Below are 19,940 nucleotides of genomic sequence, written 5' to 3'. Positions count from 1 at the left end.
TCTGCAGTTATCACTTAACTCATCTGCTCCAGGATTTCCTGGCATTCATCTCCACGCTGGCTATGGATTATGCTCTCCGTGGTGGGGGGGGGGGGGGAAGGGGTTGTTTTTTGTTTTTGTTGGGTTTTTGTTTGTCTCTCTCTCTCTGTGGTGTGTGTGTTTTTGTTTTATTTATAAATACATCCACCCTTCTACCATGTAGACAAACCAGTAAGTGTTCGTGAGTATTAAACACATTATTCTCATTTCTCTCTTCCCCTGATGTGCTAACAATGTCTGGAATAACCTCACTTTGCAAGTTACTTGTTATAGTCTATTTTCCAACAGTCACAAAGCCAACATACCAATGGGACAAAGGGATTTAACAACCACTAGCTCCTCCAAAATTTCCTGACAATCTGGGGATGGAGGGGAAAAAAACCTCAAGGGTCTAGTCTCACTAATGGATTGTTGGTTAGTATCATGATATTATTTTTATTTGGAATTCCAGTAGTCACAGAAAGCTGATGGTACTGCAAACACCTGAAGCAGTGTGAAGCAGCACATTGAATGTTTTTGTTTAGGTGCAAGTAATGTCTTCATTTGTTGCAGGTGAAACTCTGTTATTGGCAGGTGAATAAAGGAGGTTGGCTTTTGACTACTTTGTTTTTTAAAAGTCTACATTATTTGTTACTGAAATGGATCTTGAACAGCATTTTGAGGTCATCAAGAATTGAGGGTGTTCTGTACTTCTTAGCATCAGGCCTTATGTTCTCAACCACTTGTAATCTGTATGTACTTGTTACTTGATGTTGGGAGTTTTCTGATTTTAAGAAAAAATTCTTTTTGAGCTGTAATTTGGAAGCTACCTAGTAGAAAATGAGGGCAAAGTAGTAGGAAAGGACAGGCAAGCCCATGTTCCAGGCTGTCAGCCCCAGGATGCTGTCTGCTGGCCTTAAGTTCTGAGATGCTCCTTATTTTATTCCTTATTAATTGATTAAAAATACAACAAGAATTGGTACAGTATAAAAATACTAGATTTTTTTTGTTTTTTGTTTTCCACTCTCTTGGTTAAATTGGCCTCTTTAAAAGTACAATGTGTAGTTTTAATTCTGCTATCAAATATACTGTTACAATAACTGGTAAGGTTCGTAGGTGTATGGGCAGTAAAACTGGCAGGGTAAGAGATTCTGCCCCATTTCAGTTTCTGGTGAAAGCAGTTGTTAGATGTGCCTTGGCAGCATCTTTATTTAATAGCTGTGTTCTTGGAAGTTGGCCTGATCACCTGATTCAGTCTGGAACAAGTGACATATGACTATGCATGGACCAAGACTGGGGGATGACTATATGAGGAGGTGGAGCTCTTCTGCTGATTGGGACACATTAAACAGAACAAATACTGCTTGCTTCAGTCAAGCTGCTGCTGTCCAGACAAATCTGAAATTGGTGTTAGAGCCCAAAGGCTGAACTTTGTTACTAAAGATGTACTTTGCACCCTTTAAAAAAAAAAAAAAAAAGTAAATATGGAATTTTTTGAAACTCTTCAACAAATTGTTTTTATTCCAGAACTAAAATCTGAGAAATAGTTGACATGAATTTATAATAAACTAGAGCTAGTAACTGATCAAACTTTTAAAAAAATCTCTTTGATCTTTTTGATCTGAACACAGCCATGCTTGGGCTCAGTGTTCTCTCTGGCAAGAAATTCCGTTATTGGTGTTACTGCTGAAAACATTCTTTGCATCTGAGCCTTGTCCAGGACTTCCTCAGTGTCACTGTTCCAGTTTTGCATTTTATCTTTGCAGCTCTGTTGGGTATCTAGGTCCCAAACTATTGAGTTCTGTAGATTAGGTAAGACTCTGCATGCAGGTCTTGAAACTGAGACCTCAGAGTTGGTGAAGCCCTGGTGTGATGTATTCACACCGGCTCTTGTTATTTATGACAACTGTGTTTAACTTGATGGGGAATGAGTTCTGGTAATCTAATTTGGAGATGAAGAAAGCAGACATTAACAGTAGGTAGTTTCTTCTTTGAGAAGAGAAGGGTCTGTTTTCTAACAATCTAAAGATAGAGTATATTGAATTTTTGCCTGCTTAAATGCAATTTCAGCTCTCTCCTCCAGCCCCAATATTGGGTGTGTTTTGTATTAAGTGGTCCCTAGAGATATGTACAGTACTTCTAACCCTCATCTAGTACTGCTCAGATATTTCATTTAATAAAGTAAAAAATTGTGTTCTGAAATTCACATTGCCTGCCTCTAACGTGGTTCTGGTATTTCTAGCCTGGTAGTAAGAACTTCCCCATTACACTGACTCCTTGCTTACGTGGAAAATCTAAAGCTAGAGAGAGGCAGTGTAAATCACATGCTTGTTCACTTGAGTGACTAATGTAGAAAGCATCTGGTGTAACTTATGTGAAACTGGTGGTAATGCATCAGAGTTAAACAAGGTGGATTAGATAAGCTGAGCAGCTTGTTCACTGTCTCAGGGTTATTTTAGGTGAATAAGTATAAGAAAAAGAATGCAGCTATATAGTGTGTCAGAATTTTGCATGTTCATGGTAAATATGGGGAGAAGTGTCTTTTTTTTTTTTTTTTTTTTTTTTTTTTTTTGGAAAACATGATATTTATTGGCAATAATGGTTTTTTGGAAAGTACCACAAATAAATGGTTCAACAAATGGAACAGAAGGAAATCTATCTTTAGGTGAAGTGGAATCTGACATCTGTTTGTTTTGTTTTTCGTATTGTTCATATATGACAAATACTTGGTGCTACTCTCTACCTTTTAACAGGCTTCGTTTATTGTATTTACTGCTTCAGTTTTAGGAGAACCATCCAATGTGTAATAGTATATGGTTGAAAGGAGAGAAGTTGGTTTGGTTTTGCTGTCTGTGTCCCTGAATCACACTTGCTCTTTTGGCAAGAAGTTTTGTGAAAGTTTTTGCTTGTCTACAAATATCTCTAGTTTATCTCTTTAAAGGATGTGGGAAAGAAAATCCTACTAGAGACGTAAATGAAGAATCTACAATATTCTAAGGAAACAAATCTTGAAACAATGCTTGGACTTTAATGGATAGGTTTTGTTGGTACAGGAATATATATCCTATTGGACTTCATCATGATATTTGAGAGGGGGTGTGTGTGTTGAAATTGCGTTTGGGATTAATAATGCATAACCAATACTGCCATTTTAAAAGCAATCAAAGTGAAGAAGAGAGTTAGGTCTATCTAGGTTTAGAAGTGACCTACAAACAGAACAGGTGACATACTGCCAAATAGTCATATAAAAGGAATGACTAACCTCCCTTTCCCAATGGATTATAGCAGGAAGGTAGGAGGCTTTCCTGAATCACTGTTTATGGACGCTCTGTGCCTGCCTGTAGGTTGATTTCTCCTTTGGGCCTTGTGTTGCAGATTGAGCATCCTTCAAAAATTGGTTAGAGAAAGGAAGTGGTGAGCTGGTAATCACTTGATGCCTCCAATATGGTGGCCATTAGTGTTTAATCCAGAGGTGCCTGGGGATGGCAGTAGTAGTGAAAGGAAAGGGCAAAAAGGAAGTCAAAGCTATAATTCCATATTCCTCCTTGACAGACAATTCCAGTCAAAATGGCAAATGAGGTCATATGAGTAGAAGATTAGAAAACTAGGTGGCCCAATTTTCAGAAGTGCTGAGTATCTGTAGCTCCCATTGACGTAAGTGGGAATTGAGTACGCTGCATCTCAAAATATCAGGCAGAGTTATTTTTGTGTGTTTTAATCCTCAATTGGCAAGGGAGATTTAGGTTAAATATTAGGACAAACTTTCTAACTACAAGGATAGTTAAGTATTAGAATAGGCTTCCAAGAGAGATTGTGGAATCCTGGTCACTGGAGGTTTTTTAAGACCAAGTTAGACAAACACCTGTCCAGGGTGGCCTGACTCTATTTGGCCCTGCCTCCGTAGGTGAGGCTGGATTAGATGACCTCTCAAGGTTCCTTCCAGTCTTGCATTCTATGTTTCTAGCACCAGACACTGATAAGCTATTGTAATCAATATACAGTAATTGAGCATTCTTCTTTGGGGAGGGGGAGGAAAGCTTATAGTGCAACTGGCAGCATCTTCTGTTCTTCCACTAGTCTTAGCCCATCCTCCTCAATTTATTTTACAGTTGTATACATATGAAGACATATATATACGTTTTCATTCAGTATTAGTAATATCTTGGAAGTATGACACTAAAATACTGCTAGTCAAATTAGTCCAGTGTAGTAAGTGTGTGTGTGTGTGTGTGTGTGTTAAGTGGAGTGAAACTTAATACTTTGCACTTTCAGGTGGTTCACTGTATTGCAAGAGCTGCACAAACATAAGTCCTACACATTCAGTTGTTGTCTTTTAAAATTGAAATGCAGTCTTACAAGTTGTAATCTTATGCTTTTGTTGATCATAATCAAAAAGTGTTTGTGTATCTCTAGAAAGAACTTTTTCTAAGGGTTCTGTTTTGCCTTGGTGTAAGTGGTAATTTTTTGAGGCCTATGTGTGCCTCAGTTTCCCCCATACTTTGCGTTGCTACCCAAGGGCGGGGGGCGGGGGAGGATTAAGTTGTCTTTCAGGATTAAGTTGCGTCTCTAAGAGACACAGGTATGTGCGTCATGTCCCTGTCTGGGTGGAATGAATAGAGTCATTCAGGAACTGGCTGAAACTGACCCAGATCAACATGGGGTCCGGAGAGACAATGCAAGCTCTAATGACTCATGGAGCTGCACTCTCAGCAGGGGAGCTGAGCAGAGACCCCCCAGCGTGAGAACAAAGGACTGGGAGGGTTGAGGTGGGGGAATAAGTGTGAGCTCTGGAAGAAGCTTGGTTCTTTCACTGGGAACTGACTGAGGAGGAGGCAGAGAGAGACAGAGCCTGAAAATGGAGTTCACTACAGCTTGGCTGGTGAATTGCACTGGGCTGACCAGAATGGACTGTGCTTTAACCTTTATTTCTCTATGCTAACTTATGGACTTCCAGTGCTGCGCTCCAGTCAACTAATAAACCCTACTGTTTTGAAATGCTGCTTGAGTGTCACTGCAAATACTGGCTGGAGTGCATTAGCCCTTGAAGAGTGTACAGGTATCTACTAGGAATCTCTCTCAGTTGGACTTGCAGAGTAGAGCTCATAGTATGAAGCAGAAGTCCAGTAGCTCAGTTTAGGAAGCAATGAGGCTGCGTGGCCTATGCCGAAGGAAGAATGAGGCAGACCCCTTGGGGTTCCTCCAAGAGACTTTTCAAAAGCTGCAGTGTAGCATAGTTCCTGGGGATCCATGATGGTAACTGATAGCATAACTAAGGTCTCAAATAGAGTAATAAGTGAAGTACTTCATGCTTAGGGTGACCATATTTCCCTGTGCTGAATACGGGACACCTGGTAAAATTACTCATGTTCAAGTGAGTTCAATGGCAATCAATCAGAACTATGCAGTACAAACGTTCAAATTAACATCAAGTTGACTGAGCCCATGTTAAAAAGAAATACTGTGTAGCTGGATTCTTTTTATTTATCTTCTTATCTTTAAGGCTCATACAGGGAGAGCTGACACACACACTCTCCCGTACACCTCTCACATGGTGGGGAGGAGAGGGGAAGCGTGACCGACTGTCCGATCCAACCTTCCCAGCCTGGCGCTCTACAGGATGGCTGGGTCCCTGGGATGGACCTGCATCTCCTGTTACCTGGTGTTGCGTCTTCCCAAGGCAACATGTGGAGGGGCATGCAGGGTCACATGCTCCCCTCCCCAGATTTCTGCCAGGGTTTACACCAGAATGTGTACAGCAGCAGCCTTTCAGCACTGTGTGTGTGGGAGAGAAGGGACAGGAGCTGCTTCCAGCCGCAGGGGAGGGCGGGGGAAGGGATGACTGGCCCATGTCTTTGCAGAGCTCATCTCTTCCTCCCTCCCTTCTCCCCTGTGGCTGGAAGCAGCTTGTCCCTTCCTGCCCATACAGTGTCAAAAGGCAGCTAACACCTTCAGGCTGCTGCTGGCCACCGACATAACACAGCTGCCTCCTGTCTCCCAGCTACAGCGCAGGCAGGAAGGGGTTAAGCCCTAAGGATGCATTGTGCACCAGGGCCAAGGGAACCTGACTGCAGGGGCTTCAACGAACCTAGCCAGAAAGGTGGCTCAGCAGGAGAGGGTGCCTAGGGGACAAAGCAGCCTCACACTCCCTGGGGGAAGGACCCGGGGGGGGAGGGGCCGGGAGGGGCAGGTGAAGAGGGAGCTAAGTCCCTGTCCAGGGGGCTGCTGTGGAGCCTGCACGGCTGGGGCATGAACAGGCTTAAAATCGCTTTAGGGCTCCACTCGGGAGCTTAGCTGAGGGGCAGAGAGGCTGAACGGGTCTTTGGCACATGCTCCTCCTAGCCAGCATCCTGGGCCAGCAGGTCTTACAGCGCTGCAACTTTCTCGCTCAGGGCTGTAAAAAAAACACCCAACTGAGCGCAGCAAGCTTCAGCGCTGTAACGTGCCAGTGTAGACAGTGCACCAGCGTTGGGAGCCACGCTCCTCGTGGAGGTGGTTTTTTTTTTAGAGCTGGCTCCCAGCGCTCTGCCGCAACCATACAAGCAACGTTGAAGTGCTATGTTGCCAGTGTAGACAGGGGGAGGGAAGGAGCCTGCTGACCAGGCTACTGGTGAGCCAAGTATTCCGACCAGAGGCTGGTTCTCCGCACAGTGCTGGGAGCGGGATACACCCTGCCTAGGGGGATATGTAGGAGCAACGGGGTTGAGGGGGCAAAGGAGCAAAGCTGGGAGGGGAGAGCGAGAGGAGGAGCACAAAAGGGTCGATGGGTGGGCAGCAGAGGCGACACATAGCCGGCTGCTGCCTGGCGCCTGCCCGCACTCACCAGTCACTGCAGCTCACAGCTCACAGCACGCAGCTAGTGCCGGCCAGAAACAGGATGGGGGACGGGGCCCTGCTGGCCAAGAGTTGGAACGAAGTGGGGGCTTCGCTGAAGGACCAGCAGGGGGAGCATCTGCCCCTCATGCTGCAGCTCTGCCCCGCCACCAGCCTTGCACACCCACCCTCATCATCAACCACTGCTCCCCCTAAGTTGTCCCATTTGTAAGAAGAGATAATACTTACCTTATAAAGAGTTTTGAGGTCTGTGGATGAAAAGGGCTTTATGAATGCAAAACTTATTTTTTGTAGACGGTACTCTACAGCAAATTTTAGCGGAAAATGGTGATCTTGTGTGGGGTGCTTAGGTTTTTTGGGTAGAATCCTTTTTTTAAGGGCAGAAGGGACAATTATATACTGTAACATGATGATGATAGTTGAGCTTATAGAAAACAAGATGTGTCCTCTTGGTCTGTGTAACCCAAACACCTGTGTAGTGTTCTGTCCCATCTAGTGGCACTGAGACCACTTAAATTAATGAGTCTGCTACAGCCTTCGCTAACAGCCGCATGGCTTTTAGCTCATGCAGTAAAGGCTCATGCATATAGCTCTAGAGGTCCCTGGTTTGACCGGCCCGCCAATGACAGGGGTCTCTGTGTTACACATGCACCACTGAAGGGATTGAATATCAATATGTTGTAAAAACGAAAGTCTGGTTTTAATTCTAAACCTGTTTCTCCAAGTGGATGTTAGTCATTTAAAAAAAAAAAGGGGGGGGGGAATGTTTTTAGTTGGACTACATTTTTTAACTCCTATTTGGTATTTAAAACATCAGTCTTTTTAAGGGAAATATTTTTTAAGCAAGTGTAAAAGTGAAACATTATCTCCCTCATATTCACCAGATTTTACCTATCAATTATATTCTGTAAGCAGTTTTCCCGTCCATTGTGTAAAAGCTTTTTTTTGAAGCAGTATCAGGTTCTTAGCTGAACATAAACTGTTTACTCTACAGAGTAAAACCATTACTGTGCAAAAATTCTGGGGTGTTTGCTGGTGTTAATCATTCCTTACTGATAACTGTAGGGTATTGGTGACAGATTTTTATTTACATTTGAAGTATGGTGCTGAGCCATAGGTGGTTGCTAGGAGTTGTCAGATGACACTTGCTCACATGAGAGCCATTAAGAGGGTGTTGTAGCCAGTGTTAGAACAACCTTGCAGCTAAGGGCGAGTCAGTGCAAAAGCACCTATGCTCTTTCTTTCAGAGGCCATATGGTTTGGTCTTGTGACCAAATAAATAATTGCCAGCTACATAGTCACATACCAGGAAACAAAGGTAGTTAAAATCAATATCTGCTGACTGCTTACTGGTCTTGGTGGAAAAACTCCAGCAACAGAAGCAGGAGATAATTTTGGATGGGCTTTGAAATTTGAAAGTTCTGTGTGGTGGTCTAATTTGGGATAAATACTACATTACATTGGATGCAATTGTCTTCCTGAATTATGGTTGGCAGAACATGCTACTCTTGTTGTAAAAAAGAAACCCAGTGGATTGCTACAAAAGACTTGGTTGAATTTATTCTCTGAGAGGAAATGTCTATGGTTGCTGGATCTGAGCCATAGTGAAGCAACTCACTAATAGCCATATCTCTTAAGCCAGTGTTCAGTATTTTCAAGAAGCTTTGGGAGAGTACATCTGAACTAAGAAGATGTGTGGAGGTACTCCAAAGACTGCACACAGCACAGGAGAGCACACAGACCGAGCAAGAAACAGTAATAATGCCTCTTGCCCACTTGGAAATAATATCTCAAACACAGGATTAGCTAAAAAGGCTAAAAAATCTTTTGTGGCAGAACAGAGCACCGACCATAAAAGCAGTGTCAATACATTGTTGCAAAACAGGTAGGCCAGTTGTCTTTTTTGAAAATGTAATTTTCAGGGGTAATTGGATGTTCTAGCTTAAATTCTACTGGAAATATAACCATGTGCCTAAAATGCCATAAAGTCAACAAATTCAAAAGCTGTTTTCCAAGTGGGGCCTCTTATTCCAGATGGGCCATAATACTCCAAAGTTGTTTTGTTCTTCTTTAGTTACTCAGATCAAATTTGTGACTCTAATGCAAGTTAGAGTCTAAATGCCTGGGTGCTAAATGACAATAGTTGAAAGAGAAATTTAGTTTTGGTAATACCATGTAGTTTCAGCTACTGGCACAAACTTTCCTTTCCCTCCTAAAACAGTTTCTGATTTTCTTTGCCTGCCCCATGTCAGTGCGTCAATCAGTGACATTTTGCAGGAGAAGGGGGAAAAGTGGTGAAATGAGGGGACATTTGCATCAGTTGCTGAACATCTCCAGGAACAAATCCCAAGATCAGTCCATAAACTAATACGGAGTTTGGTTACTGTCCTGCTATAACTTCTTAGTGATGTTTTTTATTCAATGAATAAAACTCTTGAGTGAAAGCTGTGAAGCAGTTCCAACGTGTATTGTTTTTTTACGCTAACGTGCAACAAAATTCTGTTACTCTTTCCCCTCCATCCTGGGTTTAAAAGTAAAAATTACCATATTGAGTTTAGTTGAAATAGGTTAAAAAGACATCACTAGCTTAACAGCGTGTTCAGTATTTGCTGCGCAAACATCAGTTTGTACCTTCTCAAAATAATGTTTTTAAAGCAAACTGAAATATTTCTCAAATCTAAACAAATGAGTTGCTTTTCAGATGGAGTATATGTATAGATTTCAGAATATACATGTGACTATTATGAAGGTGAGCTGTAAGCTTTGTTTGTTGAGATCAGAGTTCTGTTGACCCCGGCAAGAACGGATGATCTGAAAACAATATGCTGGTTAAGGCTTCTGGGTATTTGCCGCTTTCTAATTATCATTTGGGTACAGTAAGGGGTGATTTTTTTCAATTTTTAACATGTGATCTATATTACCAATTAAATTCTGCATATTTATTTTATCTCAAACTGTTTATTATCTTTAGAATCACTTCAGCTATCTTTAAATTTTCTAAAACAACTGAGAATGTTCTTCTAGTTCATTTAAAAAAAAAAAAATACTGTCCTTCAGTGTATAGCGATGCACACATGGAAAATAGTATAGGAACTAAGTGCTACATCAAGAAATCAAATCAAGGCTTGTGAAAAGCAAATATAATTTTAATTTTCCCCTAAGCAAAAGAGGTCACCTTATATCCAAGTTTATCCTCTTTTATGTATAGCAGAAGACATCTGAATAAGTCTAAGGAAGCAGCTTTGCCATTATTTTTGGGAGAGTGAAGGAATTTTTTTTACCTAATTCTAAAAAGAAACCTGGTGAACAAGCCAGCTTTTAATTTAATAAAAAAAAAAAAAAATTCTAAACATGTCATCCACTAAGGAAAATAAAGGACTTGTTACCACAAACAGATATTGAAGAGTGCTGACCACATTTTAACTATAGAAAAGCTATATGAAAACCATGTGAACATAGAAATTTTTTTGCTAAAATTCTTAATTATTAGTTCTGGCGTCTTTCCATACACTGGGGTGATCTGCTCCTGCTCACCACTGTCAGTTTTTAATCTGCCTGAAGTTTACCCTACTGTACTCTTTGCATATCACAGCTCCTCATTTTTGTTTGGTTCCAACTGTCTTAAAATTAACTCAATATTAGTATTAGGCAGGTATCTAAAAATAGTCCTAATACTTGGTGGATCTTGTATAATGTCTAGGTAGCTCCCTTTAGCAGCTAGGTAACTGCAAACAGCTGGACCAGCTGTTTAAAAAAAGAGAACAATTAAAACAGAACAAAACAACAAAAAGTAAATACACCTCTACCCCGATAGAACGCTGTCCTCGGGAGCCAAAAAATCTTACCGAGTATTTACTTATAGGTGAAACCGTGTTATATTGAACTTGCTTTGATCCGCCGGAGCACACAGTGTCCCCCCTCCCCCCCCCCCCCCAGAGCGCTGCTTTACCGCATTATATCCGAATTCACGTTATATCGGGTCTTGTTATGTTGGGGTAGAGGTGTAGCTACTTTGTGTTTTCCAACTGAGCACAAAGATTTAACTATTGAAGCATATCCCTGATTGTATTACACGTTGATGTTAAAGAGGAACTGAAAACGTACTTTAAAATTGAATAAGCATCACAGTTTGCTAAGTATTTCTGTGTTGTAAATGGGTTTGAAATGGACCAATAGAACTTTTTTAGTGTGTTAACAAATAGACAATTAGGAATTACCCTTAAGTATGCTGTTAGGACTTCAGAAAAAAGTGCAAATTCTCTATTTTGAATATTCTTCCACTATAATTTAGAAATTAGTGATGCAAGAGTGGGTGAGTTTTTTCTCTTCCACCAAACCCTTAAATAAAATAGACTTGCTTTAAACATCAGAGGATAACTCGCCAAAGCAGAAGTTTGCTATAATTTACATGGACTAACTGTACAACATTCCTGCAATGCCAAATGTTACTATAGTTGGGGGGGAAATTCTCTTACATGAAGATGAGCCTAAAATTGCCTTTCAAAATAAGGATGAAATTGGTCAATAGATAGTTACACTAGTAATGTTTATATTTAACGTATATCAAATGCAATTAAACACAAAGCTGTGTGTGAGACTCCAAGACACGTTAAGTGTAGGAAATGATTGAATACTCAGACACCACAGTATTGGAGCTGTGCGTTATGTGAAACTGCCTAGACAATACAGGATGGAAATACAGCTATGTGCTTTTGTGAAGGGGAAAAAATGGTAGTCATGTGAGAATCTTGTGCCTTGTGATGGATTCCACAAGGAGATGACACTACTGGGTGTGTGTCCATGTGGTGTTTTCCATGTGTATTTGAATGACATCTGATCTCATTATAATCATGGATGGATCAGTTCTGTAGTGTGAAACTGGATCGTTCAAGAATCCCCCCCCTCTTTCCCTGATATAATTTATAACATTAAAATGTGGTCTGTCAAAATATAGCATCACAAATTAGACTGGTGAGAGGCATTCTCTGAAGTTCCCCTTTTCAGTTCAGCATATTATGTGTAAGTCCCTTCTCGTGTAAGTCCCTTCTCATGCAAGATTTGAGATCTGCTTGACAGAAGCTTAGGTAACATCATCTTAATGGGCTAATGTCTGGAGTTAAAAATTGTCAGTTTGAATTGATTCTAATTGCTTTTGGTGCGCAGTGTAGCTGGGATGGGAAACTGGACACAGTACCTCAGCAGGCTGATAACAGAATACAGAGCTGAAATGCAACTCGGTCCATTCTTGGCCAAAAGCTGTTGCCTTGCTACCTGAATGTGGTCTTTGATGGTCATGTAAAATACGGGGGGCAGTATGGGGAAGTCTGCACTGCTCCTGGCCCTGCTATCCCTGTTCTGTGGGTAAATAAAGCAGCCAACTTGGTGCTTTTCAGGAGCTTTACATTTAATTTAAAATCAAACATGGAAAGATTCCATTTTTGTTTGTTTAAAGGAGTTTAGGTCCCCCTTTCAACAAATTAGCACTGTGATTTCTGAGAGAATGTGGAAAGGAATTGAGGAGGCAAGCTATAAATGAACAGGGATGGAATTGGAAAAAGAGACCAAATGCATGAGGTAAATTGAGGCAAATCCATGGGCTGTTTTGATTTCCTCCTTGGTTCACTTTTGAACTGGATCCTATAATGAATCTCAATAGGCATTGGGTGAGAAACTAGTGATGTAGTTTGGAGTGCAGTAGATGGCGTGGTTGTAGTTTTTAGCATACATGAAGTGTGTAGGATTTCCACTGGGTAACAGTGAGCAGAGCCCAGTTAGGTTTGATCGTGTACAGGGTAACTAACCCTAATAATAACTGTGACTATCTTTGAAAGGGCAGACTTAAAAAACAAAACTTAGTGCTTGTCTAGTACTCCTACCTCTTCAAAGCTGTGTGTGTGTGTGTGTGTTTGTGTGTGTGTGTGTGTAATATATAAAACATTAAAGGTGAGGAAAATCATTAATAGCGAAACAGCCTTCGCATCATTTTGTGGTCGTAGACATGCATATGATACCCTTTGAGTTGGTTAGGGCTAAATAAGCATCCTTTTCAAACATGGAAGTCCTGCCTAAGCAATACCAGTGGATTGGAACACAAAGTACACTTAGCAAAACTTAGCAGAGGAAATAGTCCAACGAATCAAGATAAAACACAAAGAGCCAATTAAAATAATTTAGAAACAAAACAGCTATTTGTGAAACACTGGCCTGTTCATGGGAGAGGGCAATTAAGCCTGGTCTTCCATGATGGTGTGTATCCTTCTTTCCTATAAAAATCAGTAGGAGTTGAGGATATTCAGCTCTTCGCAAGATTTGGCCCTTTAACAGAGGACAAGTTAAAGCAGCAAAGAAATTCTATGAACTTCTTGTTTCTAGTAGTTTGTTTATTTGTGTGATATACTTTTTTCCTTTCTATAGAGCCTAGTCAGGAAAATTCCTATTCCAAAGGCACTCTGTGTAGGAAATCAATGTGGCCTTGACAGTCTGTTATGCAACATGATAAATTAAAATGACTATTAATAACAGCTGTACTGTTGTCCCCTAGATATGGTCCATCCAGGTCAGAGCTGAGGCACATCACCTCAGCACATTGCCTGGTATGGAGAAGCTTGCACTTTTGCTACCTGTGCTGCTCTGTGGATAGAAGATTTCAGTGCACATATGTCATTCCAGCTTCTTACATGAGCTGTAAAATTTATGTACTCTCTTACGCTATGTAAAGTGAAAAATATTATGTAACTTAAGAAAGATAATCGAACCTCCATACTCTATGATGTAGGCTGACTGCCTGAGAGATTAGGAAGGAATGTCTCTTCCCCCCGCCCCCCACCTTCCTCCCCATTAGATGCACCAATGATTGTTTAAGCCCTGTTGCATTTGATTATACAACAGTTTGGGGGGGGGGGAGTGAAGAAAAAAAACTGCTTCCAGTTGAAATTGCAAGGAGGGATTTTCAGAGGAGAACCATGCTATTACTTGAAACCTGTTTTTAATACAAAATTAAGATTGTAAACATCTTTTCACTTATAACACTATTAGACTGTTTTGTTAACTTCCAAGTTTTTCTGTAGATTAAGAAACAATTCATGAAACATTAATATCAGAATGATTCCAGCATCAACCTTAACTCTCCTCCATTAGCTTTATCTGTCCTCCTTACTAGTGGGAGAATCCCACCCCTTGCTGAATGAATGAAACTAAATCTTCCCTGCTTGAATATATGAATGTAAAATGAGGAATATTACAGCATGATATAGCCTGCACCCATTCTTCCAGCCTTCCTCAGTTATTTAGAGATCCAGGCCTATTTTGGAAGGATGTGTGAAAGTAGTGGAGGTTAGGAGGCCTAAGGTTAAAGTAGGATATGGGAAATATGATCTCAGGCCTGCCTTCATGAGGTCTTTAGAAACTAGATAGCTTATTTACCCTACATGACTGGGTGACTAGAAAAGGGTTTTGGGTTGACTGCATGTAGAAGTGGTTTCTGGTTTATACTACAAAAAAAGGGGTGGGGAAGGTGCTTGTCAAATCTCTAGTCTCTGATTGGTGAGCAGGTGGGTTTGAGGTTAACAGGTTGCTATGCTGAGTTATGTCTTGAATGGTGGGTGTCTGGGCACTAGCCCAAGACGCACGGCGGTAATCTGCATCAATGGAGCATAGCTAAGGTTAGTGTTGAAGTTACTGAATGTAGAAGATTTGGACTGCAGTAGTTTGTCTTTCTTTTGGTTGTCTTCCTCACTTTCAAAAAGTGAAAGTCAGGGAAACAACAAATGTTAATAGATATTTGTTTACATCCGTAACTCAGTATGAGTTTCTTGTCTCAGAACTTCTCTAATTTGTATATTCTTTTTTCTGTTATGATTTATTAATGCCATAACTGCCTAGTGCTTGACAGACAAGAAGACATGCCTTGCCCTGAAGAGCTTAGTCAAAGCTACATAAATAATGTAACAAGAAATTACAGCATGGGGAAAGTGAAAGAAGAGAAGCTTCCAACTAAGGTGAAGGGGGAAAAGTGCTCTGAAGAGAGAATTATTTGCAAAGCAATGTGATTTTTTTTTACTCTTTTTAGTTATGAAATTATTGTACTTTGTACAAATTTCTTGCCAGGTATGTATCAAAAAGGAAAGCGTGATCATTATAGCAGTGAGCTTTTGTTTAAAGAGACATACAGCAATACAGTCCTCATCTCTCTGTTTAACAGGGTGTTAACATATTACATATCCATGACATGTTGTTTCTAAAGATTTTATTAAATTGAGTATAGTCTCTGATTTCACATATTTAACAAACCAATCATGTCTGTGATAACTTAATTTTATTCACACTTGGATTGTGCTTCCGGTAGAGTTGTAGGATTTTTTGTATGAAGTCCCAAACCAGTAAATCAATATAAGAAGGTGTCATATTTCTAATCTTAAATCTTTCACTTATGAAATTTGAACATTGAAAAAAACATAAAATAGCAGTAAGTCTCCATAACAGTCATTCTGAAATAGGGTGACAAGATGTCCTGATTTTATAGGGACAGTCCTGATTTTGGGGTCTTTTTCTTATATAGACTCCTATTACCCACCTACCCACCTCCTGTCCTGATTTTTCACATTTGCTATGTGGTCACCTTATTCTGAAATCAGAATGCTTGTAACAGTGTGTTCTTAATGTAAGAGTAGGGTTACCATACGTCCGGATTTTCCCGGACATGTCCGGCTTTTGGGGGCTCAAATCCCCGTCCGGGGGGAAATCCCCAAAAGCCGGGCATGTCCGGGAAAATCGGGAGGGCTGGGTGGTGCTCGGCCGGGGCCGGCGGTGCGGGGCCGGGGGCATGGTGCCGGGCCGGGAACCAGGGGCGCAGTGCAGGGCCAGGTGCGGGGCCGGACGGGGAGCTGGGGGCGCGGTGCCGGGCCGGGGTCCGGGCTGGGAGCCGGGTCGGCCGGGCCCGCGGGGAGCCGGGCCCGCGGGGAGCCGGGTCGGCCGGGCCCGCGGGGAGCCGGGCCGGCGGGGAGCCGGGTCGGCCGGGCCGGCGGGGGCCGGCAGTGCTGGGCGGGCCGGGGGTGGTGGGCCGGGGCCGGCACCCCAGGGCCCGAGCCGACCCAGGCTGGAGCCGCCGGGGGGGCTAGCCTGGGCTGCGCCTCCTCCCCCCCACACCCCCCTTACCTGCTTCAGGCTTCCCGCGAATCAAATGTTCGCGGGAAGCAGGGGAGGGGGCGGAGACTTTGGGGAGGGGGCGGGGTTGGGGAGGGGGTATGGGCGGGGCTGGGGGCGGGGCCGGGGGCCGTGGAGTGTCCTCCATTTGGAGGTACAGAATATGGTAACCCTATGTAAGAGGGTTAACCTAGGCTGAGGGCACAGAGTTTGCATCCTCCTTGAACTCTAGAGGTTTGACGGTCAGAGCTTACAGATTCGAGGCCTAACACGTTTTTAAGCATTACTGAGACATGTTAATTATACATAGGTTTCATTATTGGTATCGTATCAACTAGCACAAAGAGTTCTTGTCTTGGTGTCAGTGCAGTTATCAGCCATATGCATTCCTTCACCCTACTACACAGTTGTTGTTGTGTCTGATTGTGGTATATGTATGTATAGTCTTCAAATGAGTGTTACATTTTTGACAAAAATCAGTTGCTGATGCACAGATTCAGGTAATTTTTATGGAATATAACAAATGTGTGTACATTTAAATAGCTAGTTTACATTCAGGCATTATTGAAAACGCTTTTTGTTTGTTTGTTGTAACTTGTTCACTTAGTTTCTAAGATCTACCCTTGAAATTTTATTAGTTCATGTGAATTTAAAACTGGGCCCTTATTATGTTAATATAAGGAACAAAAGGAAGAGGGAATTTTTTGGTTTTTGTGGGGTAAAAACCTTGGGTCCTTTACTACAGTACTATGTTTTAAATAGAGACAAATATTTAGTTCGACTGCACTTTGGACAAAAATAGTTTGACTGTCACATGCTTATTTGAGATAAAAGTTTAGATTTCAGTCAACAATCAGTTGAGGGCCTCCACGTTTCTGATGGCAAAGCTCCAAACATAAGGATCGCACACAGTAGAAAAACCTGCTGAACCCAACCATGATTTGTAAAAGTATGCACATTCAGTCCTGTTTTTAAAAGTGTGGGTTCTGACTCTACCTTAAAATGTCTACTTTTACCTTCCAATGTGGCCATTGCACTACTGCTGTTTATCTTTTTAAATTACAAAACCATAGTTGCTTTTATTCACATTTTTTCCCTCCATGCGGTTAAGTACTTGACTTGTGGCCTTCTGGGGTGTCTCCTCCCCTCCCCAAAAGGAGTTTAAAGCACCTGTGCATGTGGTGGCTATCTGGTGTGACGGACTCAGACCAGAAGGCTATAAAAGAGTAGTGGAAGGCAAATATACAGATGCTCCCCGGGTTACGCAAGCCAACTTACGCAAATCTGCACTTACGGAAAAAGTTCTGTACGCTCTTCTTTTTTTTACTTTTTGGCGTAATTGTCGGGTACGCTTTCCTGACTTATGCAAAATTCGACTTACGCAAGGCGTTCCGTTCCGGAACGCCTTGCGTAAGTCGGGGAGTGTCTGTATCAGCCTCAGGATGAGCAGGTCCTTGTTCCCTAGGTAGCCAAACAAAGGCTACTCCAGGACAATCAAGACACATGACTGCAATTAACCAGTTAAGGTAGTTAGGCTAATGCAGGCACCTGACTCCAATTAACTGCAAAGAGTCAGTTAAGGCTGTTAAGCTAATGGAGACAGCTGGAACTAATCAAGGTCCCACTCATAGTGCTTAAAAGCTCTCCTTCCAGTGTCCTTGAGAGAGCCCAGGTGGAAGGAGCTGGAGGAGAGGAAGAGTTGCTGAATCCTAAGGTAAGGGTGCAGCTAGGAAAAGGGGATCAAGGGGAAGTGGCCCAGGGAATCAAAGCAGCACCAGTGGTGAAGGGGAAGCTGCCAACAGCTGCTGCTATTAGGGTCCCTGGGCTGTAACCCGGAGTAGAGGGTGGGCCTGGGTTCCCCCCACTCCCTTGCTCTACAGCAACCCCCTGAGAGGGGACGCAGGCCTAGGTCTAGGCAGGACTGCACCAACTGAGCTCTAAGGAACAACAAAGACTGTGGGGTATTCCCCCCTTCCCACACTGGCCTGTGATGAAAGGAGCTTAATAAAGCTGTGACCTTTGCCACTACACAAAGAAAGGGAGGTCACATTGAGGGCCTTAGTGAGCTTCTGAGGACCCTGAATCTGCCCGGAAGCGTGAGACCCACCAATACAGGCTCGGAACTGTCACACTGGGTTTTCAGGCTTATTCATGTTTTTACTGTTAATTTCCTTTTGGTGCTGGTGGCATAGTTTTCAGCTCTCAGGTTTTTTTAATACCACAGGAAACATTACTGCGTTGAAAGGACTTCCCTCTTTTTAGAGTCTTCCTTTAATGTATGAGGATAACTCAGCTTTGACAATATGTAAATAGCACAGCAGTCAATAAAGGGGGATTTTAAAAATCCTTGCAGGGAAGACTGTGCTGTTTCCACTATAACTGCACTGCCTCCCTACATGTACTTGTTTGTAACCAGGCTTTTTCATTATCAAAACATGGGTGCTCAGCTCACTCAGCACTTCCATGAAATCCTCTTCATTGACATTTCAACAGCATCTATGGTTCCTGCCACCATTGTGCAAAAGATCCAGCTGATAGTACATACTTCCTTCACTTATTCAAGTCCGTTAGCTCTTTGGTGAGATAACATAACTTCTGACTGTATTTGCAATCCACAGCTGGTCCTGTTCGGAGTTTGACTTGAATGAAATCCGCCTGATAGTTTACCAGGATTGTGAGAGAAGAGGCAGACAGGTCTTGTTTGATTCCAAAGCAGTGCGCAAAGTTGATGAGGCAGCAGCTCAGGTATGAAACATTAATATGCTTCTGTCCTTTGATTCTTTTTTGTTCTCTGGCCCCGAATGGAAATAATTTAAAAAGACAGTGTTCATTTCTGCATTTTATTTTGGAAGTTTTTGCTGCATTTGTTGTGAGTGCAAACTTTTTTGAAATCTGCAGGACACACCTGTTACAGCTACATCCGAAAAGCCTAAAATAACATATTCCAGCTTACTGCTGTTTTAAAAAAATATGGTGACTGATATAAAACAATGTAGGCCCTGCTCATAGGCATTTCTGAATGGACTTGATCCTTTTTTAATTTAGTATTTTTCTGACATCAACAATTTTTGTATATGTTGAAGCTGATCATTTTTCATTTCGTAGGCCCAATCCTTGCCCAAGTTGCACAGAGATATCTGCTTATTTCACTAGGAGTTGGCACGTGTTCAGATACACTTGTCTTCCCTTTGGATCTCTTTAGTTAAACCAATGAAGTCACTGTACTTCTTTTTTTTTTTTTTTTTTTTTTTGGTCACCACTCCATTTTTGTTACTTTTTGTAGAGTATGTGCATGTGACTGAGGCAATAGCAGACAATACATAATTTTGAATGTTGTGAGACAAACCAGCAAAATAAGGACATGTACAATTAAGGTGTGGTTTGCTCTCTGCCAGTATCTGGATCTACAAGGCTACACTTAAACAGTATTTGAATATGTCCAGTTGATATTAAGAAGACAAAAGTGATACAGTATGTCTTCCTTGTTAGCTGTACTTTTCTTCTACTCAGTTACAGTTCTGAGGTGAGGCCTACACTATACGTTTACATTTGTATAACTACATCACTCAAGGGTTTGAAAAACCCACACTCCTGAGCAACACAGTTTCACTGACCTAATCCGCAGTGTAGACAGCGCTGTGTTGATGTGAGGGCTTCTCATGGAGGTGGATTAACTACGCCAACGGGAAAAGCTGCAGCATTTTAAGCATAGACCTACCCTGAAACTCCATTTTGTTATAAAACAGTTTCATTGGATAGATTTCAAATTACAACTAGTACTGTTGACTGGAATGTGTTGACTGATACAGTCAATGTGTAATTACTAGCTATAATGTACAGTTTAAATAGCAGTGCTTTGTGGAAATGGCTCTCATGAAAAAGTTTAAACACAGGCATCTGAAACTGTATTTAAATTAAGCTGCACGAGTATCACATGTTGGCTTAACCCA

At 41.9% G+C, this 19,940-nt stretch overlaps 1 protein-coding gene across 4 annotated transcripts in view; it reads left to right on the top strand.

Moving 5' to 3' along the window:
* The window catches only part of FNIP2 (folliculin interacting protein 2), a 74,226-nt gene that overhangs the window by 15,639 nt on the left and 38,647 nt on the right, over positions 1-19,940 (top strand). For 2 of the 4 annotated variants that reach the window (XM_054030411.1, XM_054030410.1), the window contains exons 1-2: positions 8,208-8,734; positions 18,609-18,735. In XM_054030411.1, the coding sequence (XP_053886386.1) occupies positions 8,541-8,734; positions 18,609-18,735 (321 nt within the window). In that variant the 5' untranslated portion in view covers positions 8,208-8,540. Of the gene's footprint in view, positions 1-8,207; positions 8,735-18,608; positions 18,736-19,940 lie in introns of those variants that run through there. The other 2 variants (XM_054030414.1, XM_054030413.1) reach the window with 1 other exon arrangement.

This window comes from Malaclemys terrapin, chromosome 5, assembly GCF_027887155.1.
Source record: "Malaclemys terrapin pileata isolate rMalTer1 chromosome 5, rMalTer1.hap1, whole genome shotgun sequence".
Classification (NCBI taxonomy): domain Eukaryota; kingdom Metazoa; phylum Chordata; order Testudines; family Emydidae; genus Malaclemys; species Malaclemys terrapin.
Note: the sequence above shows the minus strand (reverse complement) of the source record. Positions and strands in the feature narration are given on the sequence as shown.